Raw genomic sequence first — 21,754 nt, forward strand, 5'->3', positions numbered from 1 at the left:
CCCTCCTCCATCCCCTCCCCTTTCCCTCCCCCCTCCCTCCCTCCCTCCCTCCATCCCTCCTCCCTACCTCCCTCCCTCCCCCTCTCCCTCCTCCCATCCCTCCCTCCATCCCTCCCTCCCTACCTCCATCCCTCCCTCCCTCCCTCCCTCCCTCCCTCCCTCCCTCCATCCAGTATTCACCCTCTTGGTATTTCTCCTATTTTGTTGCCTTACAACCTGTAATTAAAATGGATTTTTGGGGGGGTTTGCGTTACGACTTTCGCCGAAGTCGGTCCCTCTCCTTGTTCGGGTCGACGTTCGGCAGGTCGACGTCACCGGCCTTCTAGCCATCGCCGATCCACTTTTCATTTTCCATTTGTTTTGTCTTAGTCTTACAAACACCTGGTTTCACTCCCCCAATGACCTGTTTATTATTTAACCCTCTGTTCCCCCATGTTCGGGTTGTGAGGGATTGTTTATTGTATTGCGGTCTGTTATTGTGGTCTTGGATTTATTTGACGTGCATTGTGATTCTTGTTTGAGTACAATTGCGTACATTACTCATATCTGCTGTCCTGCGCCTGACTCATCTACATCAGCTACACACAGACGCGCTACAGTTTGTATCATTTGATTTGCACAACATGCCGACCACTTTGAAAATGCTAAATATTTTTTATTGTGAAACAAACAAGGAATAAGACAAAAAAATCTGAAAACTTGAGCTTGCATAACTCCCCCCCCCCCCCCCCCCCCCCCAAAGTCAATACTTTGTAGAGCCACTTTTTGCAGCAATCTTTAAGTCATACTACAGATTCTCAATTGGATTGGGGTATGTCTCTATAAGCTTGGCACATCTAGCCACTGGGATTTTTGCCCATTCATCAAGGCAAAACTTCTCCAGCTCCTTCAAGTTGGATGGGTTTCGCTGCTGTACAGCAATCTTTAAGTCATACCACAGATTCTCAATTGGATTGAGGTCTGGGCTTTGACTAGGCCATTCCAAGACATTTAAACGTTTCCCCTTAAACCACTCAAGTGTTGCTTTAGCAGCATGCTTTGGGTCATTGTCCTGCTGGGAGGTGAACCTCCGTCCCAGTCTCAAATCTCTGGAAGACTGAAACAAGTTTCCCTAAAAAATGTTCCTGTATTTAGCGCCATTATTATTCCTTCAGTTTCTGACCAGTTTCCCAGTCCCTGCCGATGAAAAACATCCCCACAGCATGATGTGGGATGGTGTTCTCGGGGTGATGAGAGGTGTTGGGTTTGCGCCAGACATAATGTTTTCCTTGATGGCCAAAAAGCTGACCAGAGTACCTTCTTCCATATGTTTGGGGAGTCTCCCACATGCCTTTTGGCGAACACCAAATGTGTTTGCTTATTTTTTTCTTTAAGCAATGTCTTTTTTCTGGCCACTCTTCCGTAAAGCCCAGCTCTGTGGAGTGTACGGCTTAAAGTGGTCCTATGGACAGATACTCTGTCCATAGATAGCTTTGCAGATCCTTCAGGGTTAATCTTTGGTCTCTTTGTTGCCTCTCTGATTAATGCCCTCCTTGCCAGGTCCGTGAGTTTTGGTGGGCGGCCCTCTCTTGGCAAGTTTGTTGTGGTGCCATATTCTTTCAATTTTTTTAATAATGGTTTTAATGGTGCTCCGTGGGATGTTCAAAGTTTCGGATATTGTTTTATAACCCAACTCTGATCTGTACTTCTCCACAACTTTGTCCTTGACCTGTTTGGAGAGCTCCTTGGTCTTCATGGAGCCGCTTGCTTAGTGGTGCCCCTTGCTTGGTGGTGTTGCAGACTCTGGGGCCTTGCAGAACAGGTGTATATATACTGAGATCATGTGACAGATCATGTGACACTTCGACTGCACACAGGTGGACTTTATTTAACTAATTATGTGACTTCTGAAGGTATTTGGTTGCACCAGATCTTATTTAAGGGCTTCATAGCAAAGGGGGTGAATACATATACAAGCACCACTTTAACGTTTAAAAAAAATACATTTTAAACAAGTATTTTTTTTCAGTTCACTTCACCAATTTGGACTATTGTGTGTTTATGTCCATTACAGGAAATCCAAATAAAAATCCATTTAAATGACAGGTTTTAATGCAACAAAATAGGAAAAACGCCAAAGGGGGATGAATACTTTTACAAGGCGCTGTACTGACTTTCTATCTCTCTCCTTATCTAAGCGCTGTCCATCCACTCTGAGGAACCTGGCGGCGTTCCCAGACACGGTGCCGAGGGTTGACTCCTCCTCGCTGGTGGAGGTGCGGGGAGCGTGCGTGGAGAACGCAGAGGAGAGGGACACGCCCAAACTGTACTGTGGGGCGGACGGAGATTGGCTGGTTCCTCTGGGGCGATGCGTCTGTAGTCTGGGACATGAGGAGATTGACGGATTCTGCCAGGGTGAGTTGTGGCTAACGATTCCCCTCCCGCTGGGCACAGACATCAGTTCAACGTCTAGTTTTGATTTAAATTTGGTTGAGTTGTCAAAATATGTGAATTAAACGTATTTTAGGTTAAAAATACGAAATTGCAAATCCAATCAGTTTTACACATTGATTCAACATCATCAAATTGAATTATTTTGTTGAAATGACATGGAAACAACGTTGATCGAACCAGTTTTTTGCCCAGCGGGTTCATTGTGCTTTATATTGTTTCGTGCTTATTCGGGCTGACGCCAATTAGTCGACTGGTCGATTGTTTGGTCCATAGGAAGGTTGGTCTATGTTTTTGGGTCGAGCAGTAGCAAATATATCTATATTATTTATGGCACATGAGACTCTTGTCTTATTCGCGGCCATTTTAGTGAACTAATCCATTGCGGAGGCCGAGACTAATCCATTGTGAAGGCTGAGACTAATCCATTGTGAAGGTCGAGACTAATCCATTGTGAAGGCCGAGACTAATCCATTGTGAAGGCCGAGACTAATCCATTGTGAAGGCTGAGACTAATCCATTGTGAAGGTCGAGACTAATCCATTGTGAAGGCCGAGGCTAATCCATTGTGAAGGCCGAGACTAATCCATTGTGAAGGCTGAGACTAATCCATTGTGAAGGTCGAGACTAATCCATTGTGAAGGCCGAGGCTAATCCATTGTGAAGGCCGAGACTAATCCATTGTGAAGGCCGAGACTAATCCATTGCGGAGGCCGAGACTAATCCATTGTGAAGGCCGAGGCTAATCCATTGTGAAGGCCGAGACTAATCCATTGTGAAGGCCGAGACTAATCCATTGTGAAGGCCGAGACTAATCCATTGCTGAGGCCGAGACTAATCCATTGGGAAGGCCTAGACTAATCCATTGTGAAGACCGAGACTAATCCATTGTGAAGACCGAGACTAATCCATTGCAGAGGCCGCTGGGGAGAGTGGCTAACTTGCACAATGCATGTCTCTCTCCAGAATGGACTCTCTCACACCAATTTGTGCACATTCATTGTTTCATTGTGTGAATTGTTTGATTTTGATTGTTAGTGTCTATCAATTCATTACATATATCACCAGTAGTATATTTACTGTTAATTCCTATAATTTATCATCTATTATGTTTGTTTTATTTCTGTTAATTCATTCAATATGTTACTATTGGTCTTTTACCATTCTCACTGTCGGAGTGGAGGTGTTGTTTGCGGAGCTCACAATCTAGGCTACTCTTGTGAGAAACACGTTTTGGTTTATTTCATTCCATTTTTCACGTTTTGCAACATTTTGTCATTGTCAATTTTCTGAGTAGGCCTATAGTCTACCTGGCCTGCACGCAAAACGCAGACATATAAACGCACACCACCACTAATAAGCTGTGGCGCATCTCAAAGTAATGTTTTCTTCACCTCAAACAGCAAGCAAATAAAGTCTGTTTTTTTCCGTTTCCGCAATGTATCTGAAAAGAAAATCTTTCCAGTTCTCTCCTCTTTCGATAACCACTCAGCGTTGAAAAGGGGGAGAAATGTCATGCTCTGATCCCAGTGGAAATGTCATTAAATAAGCCTACCTGATTACTGATTTATACCTGGCTTAATTAACCTGCAGCTGTGTCCGTCCAGAGCTCACTGGAGCAGAAGGGCCCAGAATATTTTAAACAACGGTGCAAGTTTGCTAGTTCTCCAAGTTAATAGTTGATACAATGTTTCTAGTTCCATTGCAGACAGGCCATATTAGATAATAGTTAATAGTGTTTCTAGTCCATTGCAGACAGGCCATACTAGATAATAGTTGATAGTGTTTCTAGTTCCATTGCAGACAGGCCATACTAGATAATAGTTGATAGTGTTTCTAGTTCCATTGCAGACAGGCCATACTAGATAATAGTTGATAGTGTTTCTAGTCCATTGCAGACAGGCCATACTAGATAATAGTTGATAGTGTTTCTAGTCCATTGCAGACAGGCCATACTAGATAATAGTTGGTAGTGTTTCTAGTCCATTGCAGACAGGCCATACTAGATAATAGTTGATAGTGTTTCTAGTCCATTACAGACAGGCCATACTAGATAATAGTTGATAGTGTTTCTAGTTCCATTGCAGACAGGCCATACTAGATAATAGTTGATAGTGTTTCTAGTCCATTGCAGACAGGCAATACTAGATAATAGTTCATAGTGTTTCTAGTCCATTGCAGACAGGCCATACTAGATAATAGTTGATAGTGTTTCTGGTCCATTGCAGACAGGCCATACTAGATAATAGTTGATAGTGTTTCTAGTTCCATTGCAGACAGGCCATACTAGATAATAGTTGATAGTGTTTCTAGTTCCATTGCAGACAGGCCATACTAGATAATAGTTGATAGTGTTTCTGGTCCATTGCAGACAGGCCATACTAGATAATAGTTGGTAGTGTTTCTAGTCCCATTGCAGACAGGCCATACTAGATAATAGTTGATAGTGTTTCTAGTCCATTGCAGACAGGCCATACTAGATAATAGTTGATAGTGTTTCTAGTCCATTGCAGACAGGCCATACTAGATAATAGTTGATAGTGTTTCTAGTCCATTGCAGACAGGCCATACTAGATAATAGATGATAGTGTTTCTAGTCCATTGCAGACAGGCCATACTAGATAATAGTTGATAGTGTTTCTAGTCCATTGCAGACAGGCCATACTAGATAATAGTTGATAGTGTTTCTAGTCCATTGCAGACAGGCCATACTAGATAATAGTTGATAGTGTTTCTAGTCCATTGCAGACAGGCCATACTAGATAATAGTTGATAGTGTTTCTAGTCCATTGCAGACAGGCCATACTAGATAATAGTTGATAGTGTTTCTAGTTCCATTGCAGACAGGCCATACTAGATAATAGTTGATAGTGTTTCTAGTCCATTGCAGACAGGCCATACTAGATAATAGTTGGTAGTGTTTCTAGTCCATTGCAGACAGGCCATACTAGATAATAGTTGATAGTGTTTCTAGTCCATTGCAGACAGGCCATACTAGATAATAGTTGATAGTGTTTCTAGTCCATTACAGACAGGCCATACTAGATAATAGTTGATAGTGTTTCTAGTCCATTGCAGACAGGCCATACTAGATAATAGTTGATAGTGTTTCTAGTTCCATTGCAGACAGGCCATACTAGATAATAGTTGATAGTGTTTCTAGTTCCATTGCAGACAGGCCATACTAGATAATAGTTGATAGTGTTTCTAGTTCCATTGCAGACAGGCCATACTAGATAATAGTTGATAGTGTTTCTAGTCCATTGCAGACAGGCCATACTAGATAATAGTTGATAGTGTTTCTAGTTCCATTGCAGACAGGCCATACTAGATAATAGTTGATAGTGTTTCTAGTCCATTGCAGACAGGCCATACTAGATAATAGTTGATAGTGTTTCTAGTCCATTGCAGACAGGCCATACTAGATAATAGTTGATAGTGTTTCTAGTCCATTGCAGACAGACCATACTAGATAATAGTTGATAGTGTTTCCAGTCCATTGCAGACAGGCCATACTAGATAATAGTTGATAGTGTTTCTAGTCCATTGCAGACAGGCCATACTAGATAATAGTTGATAGTGTTTCTAGTCCATTGCAGACAGGCCATATTAGATAATAGTTGATAGTGTTTCTAGTCCATTGCAGACAGGCCATACTAGATAATAGTTGATAGTGTTTCTAGTCCATTGCAGACAGGCCATACTAGATAATAGTTGGTAGTGTTTCTAGTCCATTACAGACAGGCCATACTAGATAATAGTTGATAGTGTTTCTAGTCCATTACAGACAGGCCATACTAGATAATAGTTGATAGTGTTTCTAGTTCCATTGCAGACAGGCCATACTAGATAATGTGATTTATAGGTATTTTAAAATCAGGTTATTTTCTACCTGTGTGCTGCAACGTTTTTATTTGTTGGTTTCATGTCGGCTATTTTTACATAGTTGGTAATGGAATAGAAGTCACTTTTTAGGCTTGTATCATTTTCATTTAGATTTGGAAAATAATCTTGATTAACCACATGACACTGATATTGAGATATAAAGACCTTATTATATATGAAACGATACGTTACACGAACATGTGCATGACTGGCACGCAGAGCGGAAGAATGAGAAAGGTGGAGAAAGGTGGAGAAAGGTGGTGAAAGGTGGTGAAAGGTGGTGAAAGGTGGAGAAAGGTGGAGAAAGGCTGAGAAAGGTGGAGAAAGGTGGAGAAAGGTGGTGAAAGGTGGTGAAAGGTGGTGAAAGGTGGAGAAAGGTGGTGAAAGGTGGAGAAAGGTGGAGAAAGGTGGTGAAAGGTGGTGAAAGGTGGTGAAAGGTGGAGAAAGGTGGTGAAAGGTGGTGAAAGGTGGAGAAAGGTGGAGAAAGGTGGTGAAAGGTGGTGAAAGGTGGTGAAAGGTGGAGAAAGGTGGAGAAAGGTGGTGAAAGGTGGAGAAAGGTGGAGAAAGGTGGAGAAAGGTGGTGAAAGGTGGAGAAAGGTGGTGAAAGGTGGTGAAAGGTGGAGAAAGGCTGAGAAAGGTCGAGAAAGGTGGTGAAATGTCGCCGATTCCTCATCTAGCCTGTTACCAGCAACTTCTGGAGAATAACGGCAGAATCTGCAAAAGCCAACAGGAGAGAGAGGAGGATGGGTCAGGTTACGTTTTTTCTTCTTCTGGTTATCTTGGATCTCTGGCTCCCTCTTGAGTCCTTTGTGTCTTATTTTCATCAAACGGTACGCTTAAAGCATCAGACAAGCTCAATGCATATAGTTGTTTTTATTTAAACACATCGGCTGTGTCTATAAATGGGAAAATGTGACCCACCACCTGGTTTTGGTCCTATGTAGCAACATTTTAAATTGTGTTTTTTTTAAATTTTTTACATTAGATAAAAAGTAGAGACTCAAAGCTAGAAAATGGTACCTCATACACTGCAGTTGAGGAAACAATGAGAAAGTAATTCTGCTTTGAAAGTTGATAAACTTGTAACCCCAGTTTTGAGAAAAAGGCCTGTGAATGTGTTGGTACACCTACTGGAGAGCTCTTTCTTGTCTTCGTCCATTCAGCATCGTTCACACCCTCTTACGCCTTAGCCCCACCCATCTCTTTAAGGATTCACAGTGTAGTAAAACTACACTATCTCGTCCTCGGCCGGCATCCTCATCTGTTGTTCATCACATTACCGTCTCTGGTAAACACACACTTTATCAAATAAAATCTATGTTTGGGGGCGGAAGGGTAGCCTAGTGGTTAGAGCGTTGGACTAGTAACCGAAAGGTTGCAAGTTCAAATCCCCTGATTTGAACTTGATAAGGTACAAATCTGTCGTTCTGCCCCCTGAACAAGGCAGTTAACCCACTGTTCCTAGGCTGTCATTGAAAATAAGAATTTGTTCTTAACTGACTAGTTAAATTAAGGGTAAATAAAACATGTATCACAGGATACAGAAGGTGTAAACGGTACCCGTGAAATGGTTACTTGCATAATGGAGTCTTTTGTTTAGACATGTAGCTAGCTAGCTAGCTAGGTTAAAAAATGAACCCGTAAGTCCAACTCTAATGCTGAGTTAAATCCAACTGGGGAACTCATGCCTCTTTCTACAGCTCCTTCACAGATGATACGCTGTAGCGTTAGCTAACTAGCTAAGAGTTCACCTCAACTTGCAATGAAAACAATTATCTGACAAAATTAAAAACGTATAATATAGTTAGACTTTTACCCGTATACATTGGCTTTAGCTCATAGGGCTAACACAGTCTGGTGTGTTTAATTCAGGCTTTAGCTCACAGGGCTAACACAGTCTGGTGTGTTTAATTCAGGCTTTAGCTCACAGGGCTAACACAGTCTGGTGTGTTTATGTGTAATACAGGCTTTAGCTCACAGGGCTAACACAGTCTGGTGTGTTTAACTCAGGCTTTAGCTCACAGGGCTAACACAGTCTGGTGTGTTTAACTCAGGCTTTAGCTCACAGGGCTAACACAGTCTGGTGTGTTTAACTCAGGCTTTAGCTCACAGGGCTAACACAGTCTGGTGTGTTTAATTCAGGCTTTAGCTCACAGGGCTAACACAGTCTGGTGTGCTTAATTCAGGCTTTAGCTCAAAGGGCTAACACAGTTTTGTGGCTTTCAAGAGACAGGAGACATGGATGTGACTGAGAGAGGGATCTAGCTGCTAGGGTGGGGCTGATCTCGGAGGACAGGACAGGACAGGACAGGACAGGCAGCGATACTTTAGGGGATGTGGATGGATGGACATGTGATCACTGCACTTGGAAATTCTGGCCCCTCTTGTCTCTCTTGGCGACTGCACTTGCCAGGTGGTGCAGAGTTAGCCTCATGGCTGGTGGTGCAGAGTTAGCCTCATGGCAGGTGGTGCAGAGTTAGCCTCGTGGCAGGTGGTGCAGAGTTAGCCTCGTGGCAGGTGGTGCAGAGCTAGCCTCACGGCAGGTGGTGCAGAGTTAGCCTCACGCCAGGTGGTGCAGAGCTAGCCTCATGCCAGGTGGTGCAGAGCTAGCCTCATGGCAGGTGGTGCAGAGCTAGCCTCACGGCAGGTGGTGCAGAGCTAGCCTCATGCCAGGTGGTGCAGAGCTAGCCTCATGGCAGGTGGTGCAGAGCTAGCCTCACGGCAGGTGGTGCAGAGCTAGCCTCACGGCAGGTGGTGCAGAGCTAGCCTCATGGCAGGTGATGCAGAGCTAGCCTCACGGCAGGTGGTGCAGAGCTAGCCTCATGGCAGGTGGTGCAGAGCTAGCCTCATGGCAGGTGGTGCAGAGCTAGCCTCACGGCAGGTGGTGCAGAGCTAGCCTCGTGGCAGGTGGTGCAGAGCTAGCCTCGTGGCAGGTGGTGCAGAGCTAGTATCATGGCAGGTGGTGCAGAGCTAGCATCATGGAAGGTGGTGCAGAGTTAGCCTCATGGCAGGTGGTGCAGAGCTAGCCTCACGGCAGGTGGTGCAGAGCTAGCCTCACGGCAGGTGGTGCAGAGCTAGCCTCATGGCAGGTGATGCAGAGCTAGCCTCATGGCAGGTGGTGCAGAGCTAGCCTCATGGCAGGTGGTGCAGAGCTAGCCTCATGGCAGGTGGTGCAGAGCTAGCCTCACGGCAGGTGGTGCAGAGCTAGCCTCGTGGCAGGTGGTGCAGAGCTAGCCTCGTGGCAGGTGGTGCAGAGCTAGTATCATGGCAGGTGGTGCAGAGCTAGCATCATGGAAGGTGGTGCAGAGTTAGCCTCATGGCAGGTGGTGCAGAGTTAGCCTCGTGGCAGGTGGTGCAGAGTTAGCCTCGTGGCAGGTGGTGCAGAGCTAGCCTCACGGCAGGTGGTGCAGAGTTAGCCTCACGCCAGGTGGTGCAGAGCTAGCCTCATGCCAGGTGGTGCAGAGCTAGCCTCATGGCAGGTGGTGCAGAGCTAGCCTCACGGCAGGTGGTGCAGAGCTAGCCTCACGGCAGGTGGTGCAGAGCTAGCCTCATGGCAGGTGATGCAGAGCTAGCCTCATGGCAGGTGGTGCAGAGCTAGCCTCATGGCAGGTGGTGCAGAGCTAGCCTCATGGCAGGTGGTGCAGAGCTAGCCTCACGGCAGGTGGTGCAGAGCTAGCCTCGTGGCAGGTGGTGCAGAGCTAGCCTCGTGGCAGGTGGTGCAGAGCTAGTATCATGGCAGGTGGTGCAGAGCTAGCATCATGGAAGGTGGTGCAGAGCTAGCCTCGTGGCAGGTGGTGCAGAGCTATCAGGTTTGGGTAGTGTCTCCTTCTCAAACGCCTGTCAGAGTTACTGTAGAGAGGAGCACAGTGTACCCCAGTAGGATCTGAGGCTAATGCCCTGACTCTCTCACACACACACACACACACACACACACACACACACACACACACACACACACAGCCCCTGCAGCAGCAGAGTGAATGTATAAGTAGATGCTAAAGCATTCTAACTGTAGGAGAAGCGGGAGGGAGGGAGGGACGGAGCGAGCGAGGGAGGGAGGGAGAAAGAAAAGGGAGGGAGGGAGAAAAGGGAGGAGGAAGGGAGGGAGGGAGAAAAGGGAGGGGAGGGAGGGAGGGAGAAAGAAAAGGGAGGGAGGGAGGGAGGGAGCGAGGGAGGGAGGGAGGGAGGGAGAAAGAAAAGGGAGGGAGGGAGGGAGGGAGAAAAGGGAGGGAGGGAGAAAAGGGAGGGAGGGAGAAAGGAGGGAGGGAAGGAGGGAGGGAGGGAGAAAAGGGAGGGAGGGAGGGAGGGAGAAAGAAAAGGGAGGGAGGGAGGGAGGGAGAAAAGGGAGGGAGGAAGGGAGGGAGGGAGAAAAGGGAGGGAGGGAGGGAGGGAGGGAGGGAGGGAGGGAGGGAGGGAGGGAGAAAGAAAAGGGAGGGAGGGAGGGAGCGAGGGAGGGAGGGAGAAAGAAAAGGGAGGGAGGGAGGGAGGGAGAAAAGGGAGGGAGGAAGGGAGGGAGGGAGAAAAGGAGGGAGGGAAGGAGGGAGGGAGGGAGAAAAGGGAGGGAGGGAGGGAGAAAAGGAGGGAGGGAAGGAGGAAGGGAGAAAAGGGAGGGAGGGAGGGAGGGAGGGAGAAAAGGAGGGAGGGAAGGAGGGAGGGAGGGAGGGAGAAAAGGGAGGGAGGGAGGGAGGGAGGGAGAAAAGGGAGGGAGGGAGAAAAGGAGGGAGGGAAGGAGGGAGGGAGGGAGAAAAGGGAGGGAGGGAGGGAGAAAAAGGAGGGAGGGAGGAAAAGGGAGGGAGGGAGGGAGAAAAGGAGGGAGGGAAGGAGGGAGGGAGGAGGCATTGCATCAGATAGACAAAGGTCTCTGGGGCCTGGCAAGTCGTCTACAGAGCTGGAGATATCACTTCCCTCTCCTCCCCTCATCTTCCCTCTCCTCCCCTCATCCTCCCATCACCCTCCTCCCGTCTCCCCTCCTTTCCTCCCTCCCCTCATCCTCCCCCCTCCTTTCCTCCCTCCCTCACCCTCCCTCCCTCCCTCCCCTCTGTTCAGATGTTCAGGACAGCAGTATGAGACGTCCCTGTCAGCTAGAGAAGTCTCTGTTCAAATGTTCTGTCTGTTACTTGTCTGTTACTGAACACCAGTCTGTTACTGAACACCGGTCTGTTACTGAACACCAGTCTGTTACTGAACACCGGTCTGTTACTGAACACCAGTCTGTTACTGAACACCAGTCTGTTACTGAACACCAGTCTGTAACTGAACACCAGTCTATTACTGAACACCAGTCTGTTACTGAACACCAGTCTGTTACTGAACACCAGTCTGTAACTGAACACCAGTCTGTTACTGAACACCAGTCTGTTACTGAACACCGGTCTGTTACTGAACACCAGTCTGTTACTGAACACCAGTCTGTTACTGAACACCTGTCTGTTACTGAACACCAGTCTGTTACTGAACACCAGTCTGTTACTGAACACCAGTCTGAACACCGGTCTGTTACTGAACACCGGTCTGTTACTGAACACCAGTCTGTTACTGAACACCAGTCTGTTGCTGAACACCAGTCTGTTACTGAACACCAGTCTGTTACCGTTCTCTCCTGCTGGTTTTCTGTAACTGAACACCAGTCTATTACTGAACACCAGTCTGTTACTGAACACCAGTCTGTTACTGAACACCAGTCTGTAACTGAACACCAGTCTGTTACTGAACACCAGTCTGTTACTGAACACCAGTCTGTAACTGAACACCAGTCTGTTACTGAACACCAGTCTGTTACTGAACACCAGTCTATTACTGAACACCAGTCTGTTGCTGAACACCGGTCTGTTACTGAACACCAGTCTGTTACTGAACACCAGTCTGTTGCTGAACACCAGTCTGTTACTGAACACCGGTCTGTTACTGAACACCAGTCTGTTACTGAACACCAGTCTGTTGCTGAACACCAGTCTGTTACTGAACACCAGTAGTTTACTGAACACCAGTCTGTTACTGAACACCAGTCTGTTGCTGAACACCAGTCTGTTACTGAACACCGGTCTGTTGCTGAACACCGGTCTGTTGCTGAACACCGGTCTGTTACTGAACACCAGTCTGTTACCGTTCTCTTCTGCTGGTTGTCTGTTACTGAACACCAGTCTGTTACTGAACACCAGTCTGTTGCTGAACACCAGTCGGTTGCTGAACACCAGTCTGTTACTGAACACCAGTCTGTTGCTGAACACCAATCTGTTACTGAACACCAGTCTGTTACTGAACACCGGTCTGTTACTGAACACCGGTCTGTAACTGAACACCGGTCTGTTACTGAACACCGGTCTGTTACTGAACACCAGTCTGTTGCTGAACACCAGTCTGTTACTGAACACCAGTCTGTTATCGTTCTCTCCTGCTGGTTTTCTGTTGGTGAAATAATATGCTCCACAATACAGCTTTGGTTGTCATGGCTACGATAGATCTACCATCCTAATTTGACCAGTTTCTCTCTGCAGGAAAATAATCCTGCAGCAACAGGAAATGTGGATATTTATGAGGATTATAATTAATCCACGTTTTTGTAAGTGTTGATCCGTTTTTCATTATGGCAAATCAAGTCTGATATTTTTAAAAGTGGAAATTACAAACTTTATAAGCCTTTATTAAACCTTTAATGAACTACAAGTTTGCAATTGTTGGGCGAAGGATAATTATCTTCGACAACAGAGTTATCACATTAAGAGAACAGGGCGAAGGATAATTATCTTCGACAACAGAGTTATCACATTAAGAGAACAGGGCGAAGGATAATTATCTTCGACAACAGAGTTATTACATTAAGAGAACAGGGCGAAGGATAATTATCTTCAACAACAGAGTTATCACATTAAGAGAACTGGGCGAAGGATAATTATCTTCGACAACAGAGTTATTACATTAAGAGAACTGGGCGAAGGATAATTATCTTCAACAACAGAGTTATCACATTAAGAGAACTGGGCGAAGGATAATTATCTTCAACAACAGAGTTATCACATTAAGAGAACTGGGCGAAGGATAATTATCTTCGACAACAGAGTTATCACATTAAGAGAACAGGGCGAAGGATAATTATCTTCAACAACAGAGTTATCACACTAAGAGAACAGGGCGAAGGATAATTATCTTCGACAACAGAGTTATTACAATAAGAGAACTGGGCGAAGGATAATTATCTTCGACAACAGAGTTATCACATTAAGAGAACAGGGCGAAGGATAATTATCTTCAACAACAGAGTTATCACACTAAGAGAACAGGGCGAAGGATAATTATCTTCGACAACAGAGTTATCACATTAAGAGAACAGGGCGAAGGATAATTATCTTCAACAACAGAGTTATCACATTAAGAGAACTGGGCGAAGGATAATTATCTTCCACAACAGAGTTATCACATCTGTACTTCCTGTTTTTATAATATTATTTGATCAGCCATAGCTGATATTACAATCTCCCTCTCTATCATGTGTAACCCCCTGGCCATAGAGAGGGGTTTTTGTTCTTTATTTTGGTTAGGCCAGGGTGTTACATTGGGCGCGCGTTCTATGTTCTTTTTTCTAGGTTGGTTTGTTTCGTTGTTTTTGGCCGTGTGGCTTCCAATCAGGCACAGCTGTAGTTTGTTGTTGCTGATTGGGAGTCACACATAAGTAGCCTGTTTTTTCCATTTTATTAAATATTCGTAACTATCAGGATACAGAACCAATAGTTTAGGTTGGAACGGCCTTGATTTTGTTTGACCTTTTTTTATTGAGGTTCTGTGTGATGATTAGATTTTTGTTGATTGTTTGATTGTTTCACAGTGAGAGAGCTCACAGTTTACACCACAAAAACAAAAAAGTTTTATGTTTTAAAGGATTTTTTGTTGCTTATTACCCAAGAGTCACCACTTAAATATTTATTTATTAAATATTTATTTCAAGGTTTAGGTCTCAATGTTTTTTTTTTTTGGAGGAGGGAGGGTGACAGAGTTTTAACTCTGTTCCAACTTCTTCTCTTGCAAAATAAAAGTGACACTGCCTATTAGGCATGAGCAATTAACCGAGCATCTCTCTAAAAAAAACCAGTTCTGTTGATTAACAGCCAGAAACTGCTTTTAAAACCCAGATAAACCCTTCTATGTAAAGAAGGCTTGGTACTCCAGAGGAACAGAAAGTTGTTCGTTTGTTCCAGATAATGTTTGGCCTCATTTCTTCCACTCCGAAGCAGCTAGTTAATTACCTTCATTTGTTAGCATCACAGATAATTTAGCATCCTATAGGATCTCTCTCTCTCTCTCTCTCTCTCTCTCTCTCTCTCTCTCTCTCTCTCTCTCTCTCTCTCTCTCTCTCTCTGTCTCTGTCTCTGTCTCTGTCTCTGTCTCTCTCTGTCTCTCTCTGTCTCTCTCTGTCTCTCTCTCTCTCTCTCTCTCTCTCTCTCTCTCTCTGTCTCTCTCTCTCTCTCTCTCTCTCTCTCTCTCTCTCTCTCTCTGTCTCTCTCTGTCTGTCTCTGTCTGTCTCTGTCTCTCTCTCTCTCTCTCTCTCTCTCTCTCTCTCTCTGTCTCTGTCTCTGTCTCTCTCTCTGTCTCTTTCTCTCCTCCTAAACCCTGTAACCTCCTACATGGCTAATAATAATATAATACTAAGTATGTCCTAAGTAATTATGTCGTAATGTCAAACTGAGCAGCTGTTCTGTGAGCAGCTGTTCTGTGAGCAGCTGTTCTGTGAGCAGCTGTTCTGTGAGCAGCTGTTCTGTGAGCAGCTGTTCTGTAAGCAGCTGTTCTGTGAGCAGCTGTTCTGTGAGCAGCTGTTCTGTGAGCAGCTGTTCTGTGAGCAGCTGTTCTGTGAGCAGCTGTTCTGTGAGCAGCTGTTCTGTAAGCAGCTGTTCTGTGAGCAGCTGTTCTGTAAGCAGCTGTTCTGTAAGCAGCTGTGTAAGCAGCTGTTCTGTGAGCAGCAGTTCATTACAGGCTGGTCCCATCAGTACAGGCCGGTTCCCTTCAGTACAGGCCGGTTCCCTTCAGTACAGGCCGGTTCCCTTCAGTACAGGCCGGTTCACATCAGTACAGGCCGGTTCCCTTCAGTACAGGCCGGTTCCCTTCAGTACAGGCCGGTCCCCTTCAGTACAGGCCGGTCCCCTTCAGTACAGGCCGGTTCCCTTCAGTACAGGCCGGTTCCCTTCAGTACAGGCCGGTTCCCTTCAGTACAGGCCGGTTCCCTTCAGTACAGGCCGGTTCCCTTCAGTACAGACTGGTTCCCTTCAGTACAGGCCGGTTCCCTTCAGTACAGACCGGTTCACATCAGTACAGGCCGGTTCCCTTCAGTACAGACTGGTTCCCTACAGCAGACATTTACCTTTCTGTCTTCTTCCTTGTCTGCACAACAGAACTTTACCAGCTCTGCCTCCCAGGCCTCTAAACTGTGTGTTCAGTCCCTCTCCTGTTGAGAGTTGACCAGCTCTGCCTCCCAGGCCTCTAAACTGTGTGTTCAGTCCCTCTCCTGTTGAGAGTTGACCAGCTCTGCCTCCCAGGCCTCTAAACTGTGTGTTCAGTCCCTCTCCTGTTGAGAGTTGACCAGCTCTGCCTCCCAGGCCTCTAAACTGTGTGTTCAGTCCCTCTCCTGTTGAGAGTTGACCAGCTCTGCCTCCTAGGCCTCTAAACTGTGTGTTCAGTCCCTCTCTTGTTGAGAGTTGACTACTTCTGCCTCCCAGGCCTCTAAACTGTGTGTTCAGTCCCTCTCCTGTTGAGAGTTGACCAGCTCTGCCTCCCAGGCCTCTAAACGGTGTGTTCAGTCCCTCTCCTGTTGAGAATTGACCAGCTCTGCCTCCCAGGCCTCTAAACTGTGTGTTCAGTCCCTCTCCTGTCGAGAGTTGACCAGCTCTGCCTCCCAGGCCTCTAAACTGTGTGTTCAGTCCCTCTCCTGTTGAGAGTTGACCAGCTCTGCCTCCCAGGCCTCTAAACTGTGTGTTCAGTCCCTCTCCTGTTGAGAGTTGACCAGCTCTGCCTCCCAGGCCTCTAAACTGTGTGTTCAGTCCCTCTCCTGTTGAGAGTTGACCAGCTCTGCCTCCCAGGCCTCTAAACTGTGTGTTCAGTCCCTCTCCTGTTGAGAGTTAACCAGCTCTGCCTCCTAGGCCTCTAAACTGTGTGTTCAGTCCCTCTCTTGTTGAGAGTGACTACTTCTGCCTCCCAGGCCTCTAAACTGTGTGTTCAGTCCCTCTCCTGTTGAGAGTTGACCAGCTCTGCCTCCCAGGCCTCTAAACGGTGTGTTCAGTCCCTCTCCTGTTGAGAATTGACCAGCTCTGCCTCCCAGGCCTCTAAACTGTGTGTTCAGTCCCTCTCCTGTCGAGAGTTGACCAGCTCTGCCTCCCAGGCCTCTAAACTGTGTGTTCAGTCCCTCTCCTGTTGAGAGTTGACCAGCTCTGCCTCCTAGGCCTCTAAACTGTGTGTTCAGTCCCTCTCTTGTTGAGAGTTGATCAGCTCTGCCTCCCAGGCCTCTAAACTGTGTTCAGTCCCTCTCTTGTTGAGAGTTGACTACTTCTGCCTCCCAGGCCTCTAAACTGTGTGTTCAGTCCCTCTCCTGTTGAGAGTTGACCAGCTCTGCCTCCCAGGCCTCTAAACGGTGTGTTCAGTCCCTCTCCTGTTGAGAATTGACCAGCTCTGCCTCCCAGGCCTCTAAACTGTGTGTTCAGTCCCTCTCCTGTCGAGAGTTGACCAGCTCTGCCTCCCAGGCCTCTAAACTGTGTGTTCAGTCCCTCTCCTGTTGAGAGTTGACCAGCTCTGCCTCCTAGGCCTCTAAACTGTGTGTTCAGTCCCTCTCTTGTTGAGAGTTGATCAGCTCTGCCTCCCAGGCCTCTAAACTGTGTTCAGTCCCACTCCTGTTGAGAGTTGACCAGCTCTGCCTCCTAGGCTTCTAAACTGTGTGTTCAGTCCCTCTCTTGTTGAGAGTTGACCAGCTCTGCCTCCCAGGCCTCTAAACTGTGTGTTCAGTCCCTCTCCTGTGAGAGTTGACCAGCTCTGCCTCCCAGACCTCTAAACTGTGTGTTCAGTCCCTCTCCTGTTGAGAGTTGACCAGCTCTGCCTCCCAGGCTTCTAAACGGTGTGTTCAGTCCCTCTCCTGTTGAGAGTTGACCAGCTCTGCCTCCCAGGCCTCTAAACTGTGTGTTCATTCCCTCTCCTGTTGAGAGTTGACCAGCTCTGCCTCCCAGGCTTCTAAACTGTGTGTTCAGTCCCTCTCCTGTTGAGAGTTGACCAGCTCTGCCTCCCAGGCTTCTAACGGTGTGTTCAGTCCCTCTCCTTTTGAGGGTTGACCAGCTCCGCCTCCCATGCCTCTAAACTGTGTGTTCAGTCCCTCTCCTGTTGAGGGTTGACCAGCTCTGCCTCCCAGGCCTCTAAACTGTGTGTTCAGTCCCTCTCTTGTTGAGAGTTGACCAGCTCTGCCTCCCAGGCCTCTAAACGGTGTTTTCAGTCCCTCTTCTTTTGAGAGTTGACCAGCTCTGCCTCCCAAGCCTCTAAACTGTGTGTTCAGTCCCTCTCCTGTTGAGAGTTGACCAGCTCTGCCTCCCAGGCCTCTAAACTGTGTGTTCAGTCCCTCTCCTGTTGAGAGTTGACCAGCTCTGCCTCCCAGACCTCTAAACTGTGTGTTCAGTCCCTCTCCTGTTGAGAGTTGACCAGCTCTGCCTCACAGGCCTCTAAACGGTGTTTTCAGTCCCTCTTCTTTTGAGAGTTGACCAGCTCTGCCTCCCAGGCCTCTAAACTGTGTGTTCAGTCCCTCTCCTGTTGAGAGTTGACCAGCTCTGCCTCCCAGGCCTCTAAACTGTGTGTTCAGTCCCTCTCCTGTTGAGAGTTGACCAGCTCTGCCTCCCAGGCTTCTAAACTGTGTGTTCAGTCCCTCTCCTGTTGAGAGTTGACCAGCTCTGCCTCCCAGGCTTCTAAACGGTGTGTTCAGTCCCTCTCCTTTTGAGGGTTGACCAGCTCCGCCTCCCATGCCTCTAAACTGTGTGTTCAGTCCCTCTCCTGTTGAGAGTTGACCAGCTCTGCCTCCCAGGCCTCTAAACTGTGTGTTCAGTCCCTCTCCTGTTGAGAGTTGACCAGCTCTGCCTCCCAGGCCTCTAAACTGTGTGTTCAGTCCCTCTCCTGTTGAGAGTTGACCAGCTCTGCCTCCCAGGCCTCTAAACTGTGTGTTCAGTCCCTCTCCTGTTGAGAGTTGACCAGCTCTGCCTCCTAGGCCTCTAAACTGTGTGTTCAGTCCCTCTCTTGTTGAGAGTTGACTACTTCTGCCTCCCAGGCCTCTAAACTGTGTGTTCAGTCCCTCTCCTGTTGAGAGTTGACCAGCTCTGCCTCCCAGGCCTCTAAACGGTGTGTTCAGTCCCTCTCCTGTTGAGAATTGACCAGCTCTGCCTCCCAGGCCTCTAAACTGTGTGTTCAGTCCCTCTCCTGTCGAGAGTTGACCAGCTCTGCCTCCCAGGCCTCTAAACTGTGTGTTCAGTCCCTCTCCTGTTGAGAGTTGACCAGCTCTGCCTCCCAGGCCTCTAAACTGTGTGTTCAGTCCCTCTCCTGTTGAGAGTTGACCAGCTCTGCCTCCCAGGCCTCTAAACTGTGTGTTCAGTCCCTCTCCTGTTGAGAGTTGACCAGCTCTGCCTCCCAGGCCTCTAAACTGTGTGTTCAGTCCCTCTCCTGTTGAGAGTTGACCAGCTCTGCCTCCTAGGCCTCTAAACTGTGTGTTCAGTCCCTCTCTTGTTGAGAGTTGACTACTTCTGCCTCCCAGGCCTCTAAACTGTGTGTTCAGTCCCTCTCCTGTTGAGAGTTGACCAGCTCTGCCTCCCAGGCCTCTAAACGGTGTGTTCAGTCCCTCTCCTGTTGAGAATTGACCAGCTCTGCCTCCCAGGCCTCTAAACTGTGTGTTCAGTCCCTCTCCTGTCGAGAGTTGACCAGCTCTGCCTCCCAGGCCTCTAAACTGTGTGTTCAGTCCCTCTCCTGTTGAGAGTTGACCAGCTCTGCCTCCTAGGCCTCTAAACTGTGTGTTCAGTCCCTCTCTTGTTGAGAGTTGATCAGCTCTGCCTCCCAGGCCTCTAAACTGTGTTCAGTCCCTCTCTTGTTGAGAGTTGACTACTTCTGCCTCCCAGGCCTCTAAACTGTGTGTTCAGTCCCTCTCCTGTTGAGAGTTGACCAGCTCTGCCTCCCAGGCCTCTAAACGGTGTGTTCAGTCCCTCTCCTGTTGAGAATTGACCAGCTCTGCCTCCCAGGCCTCTAAACTGTGTGTTCAGTCCCTCTCCTGTCGAGAGTTGACCAGCTCTGCCTCCCAGGCCTCTAAACTGTGTGTTCAGTCCCTCTCCTGTTGAGAGTTGACCAGCTCTGCCTCCTAGGCCTCTAAACTGTGTGTTCAGTCCCTCTCTTGTTGAGAGTTGATCAGCTCTGCCTCCCAGGCCTCTAAACTGTGTTCAGTCCCACTCCTGTTGAGAGTTGACCAGCTCTGCCTCCTAGGCTTCTAAACTGTGTGTTCAGTCCCTCTCTTGTTGAGAGTTGACCAGCTCTGCCTCCCAGGCCTCTAAACTGTGTGTTCAGTCCCTCTCCTGTTGAGAGTTGACCAGCTCTGCCTCCCAGACCTCTAAACTGTGTGTTCAGTCCCTCTCCTGTTGAGAGTTGACCAGCTCTGCCTCCCAGGCTTCTAAACGGTGTGTTCAGTCCCTCTCCTGTTGAGAGTTGACCAGCTCTGCCTCCCAGGCCTCTAAACTGTGTGTTCATTCCCTCTCCTGTTGAGAGTTGACCAGCTCTGCCTCCCAGGCTTCTAAACTGTGTGTTCAGTCCCTCTCCTGTTGAGAGTTGACCAGCTCTGCCTCCCAGGCTTCTAAACGGTGTGTTCAGTCCCTCTCCTTTTGAGGGTTGACCAGCTCCGCCTCCCATGCCTCTAAACTGTGTGTTCAGTCCCTCTCCTGTTGAGGGTTGACCAGCTCTGCCTCCCAGGCCTCTAAACTGTGTGTTCAGTCCCTCTCTTGTTGAGAGTTGACCAGCTCTGCCTCCCAGGCCTCTAAACGGTGTTTTCAGTCCCTCTTCTTTTGAGAGTTGACCAGCTCTGCCTCCCAAGTCTCTAAACTGTGTGTTCAGTCCCTCTCCTGTTGAGAGTTGACCAGCTCTGCCTCCCAGGCCTCTAAACTGTGTGTTCAGTCCCTCTCCTGTTGAGAGTTGACCAGCTCTGCCTCCCAGACCTCTAAACTGTGTGTTCAGTCCCTCTCCTGTTGAGAGTTGACCAGCTCTGCCTCACAGGCCTCTAAACGGTGTTTTCAGTCCCTCTTCTTTTGAGAGTTGACCAGCTCTGCCTCCCAGGCCTCTAAACTGTGTGTTCAGTCCCTCTCCTGTTGAGAGTTGACCAGCTCTGCCTCCCAGGCCTCTAAACTGTGTGTTCAGTCCCTCTCCTGTTGAGAGTTGACCAGCTCTGCCTCCCAGGCTTCTAAACTGTGTGTTCAGTCCCTCTCCTGTTGAGAGTTGACCAGCTCTGCCTCCCAGGCTTCTAAACGGTGTGTTCAGTCCCTCTCCTTTTGAGGGTTGACCAGCTCCGCCTCCCATGCCTCTAAACTGTGTGTTCAGTCCCTCTCCTGTTGAGAGTTGACCAGCTCTGCCTCCCAGACCTCTAAACTGTGTGTTCAGTCCCTCTCCTGTTGAGAGTTGACCAGCTCTGCCTCCCAGGCTTCTAAACGGTGTTTTCAGTCCCTCTCCTGTTTAGGGTTGACCAGCTCTGCCTCCCAGGCCTCTAAACTGTGTGTTCAGTCCCTCTCCTGTTGAGAGTTGACCAGCTCTGCCTCCCAGGCCTCTAAACTGTGTGTTCAGTCCCTCTCCTGTTGAGAGTTGACCAGCTCTGGCTCCCAGGCCTCTAAACTGTGTGTTCAGTCCCTCTCCTCTTGAGAGTTGACCAGCTCTGCCTCCCAGGCCTCTAAACTGTGTGTTCAGTCCCTCTCCTGTTGAGAGTTGACCAGCTCCGCCTCCCAGGCCTCTAAACTGTGTGTTCAGTCCCTCTCCTGTTGAGAGTTGACCAGCTCCGCCTCCCAGGCCTCTAAACTGTGTGTTCAGTCCCTCTCTTGTTGAGAGTTGACCAGCTCTGCCTCCCAGGCCTCTAAACTGTGTTCTGTCCCACTCCTGTTGAGAGTTGACCAGCTCTGCCTCCTAGGCTTCTAAACTGTGTGTTCAGTCCCTCTCTTGTTGAGAGTTGACCAGCTCTGCCTCCCAGGCCTCTAAACTGTGTGTTCAGTCCCTCTCCTGTTGAGAGTTGACCAGCTCTGCCTCCCAGGCCTCTAAACTGTGTGTTTAGTCCCTCTCCTGTTGAGAGTTGACCAGCTCTGCCTCCCAGATCTCTAAACTATGTGTTCAGTCCCTCTCCTCTTGAGAGTTGACCAGCTCTGCCTCCCAGGCCTCTAAACTGTGTGTTCAGTCCCTCTCCTGTTGAGAGTTGACCAGCTCC

General features: G+C 48.0%; 1 protein-coding gene across 1 annotated transcript in view; it reads left to right on the forward strand.

Annotated features, from left to right (window-relative positions):
- The first annotated feature begins 2,123 nt into the window (after positions 1-2,123).
- LOC115183906 (ephrin type-A receptor 6-like) overlaps positions 2,124-21,754 on the forward strand; it is a 109,854-nt gene continuing 90,223 nt past the window's right edge. The window contains exon 1 of the mRNA XM_029744881.1: positions 2,124-2,394. Coding sequence (XP_029600741.1) covers positions 2,124-2,394 — 271 coding nt within the window. The remainder of the gene's footprint in view (positions 2,395-21,754) is intronic.

This window comes from Salmo trutta, unplaced genomic scaffold (genome assembly GCF_901001165.1).
Source record: "Salmo trutta unplaced genomic scaffold, fSalTru1.1, whole genome shotgun sequence".
Classification (NCBI taxonomy): domain Eukaryota; kingdom Metazoa; phylum Chordata; class Actinopteri; order Salmoniformes; family Salmonidae; genus Salmo; species Salmo trutta.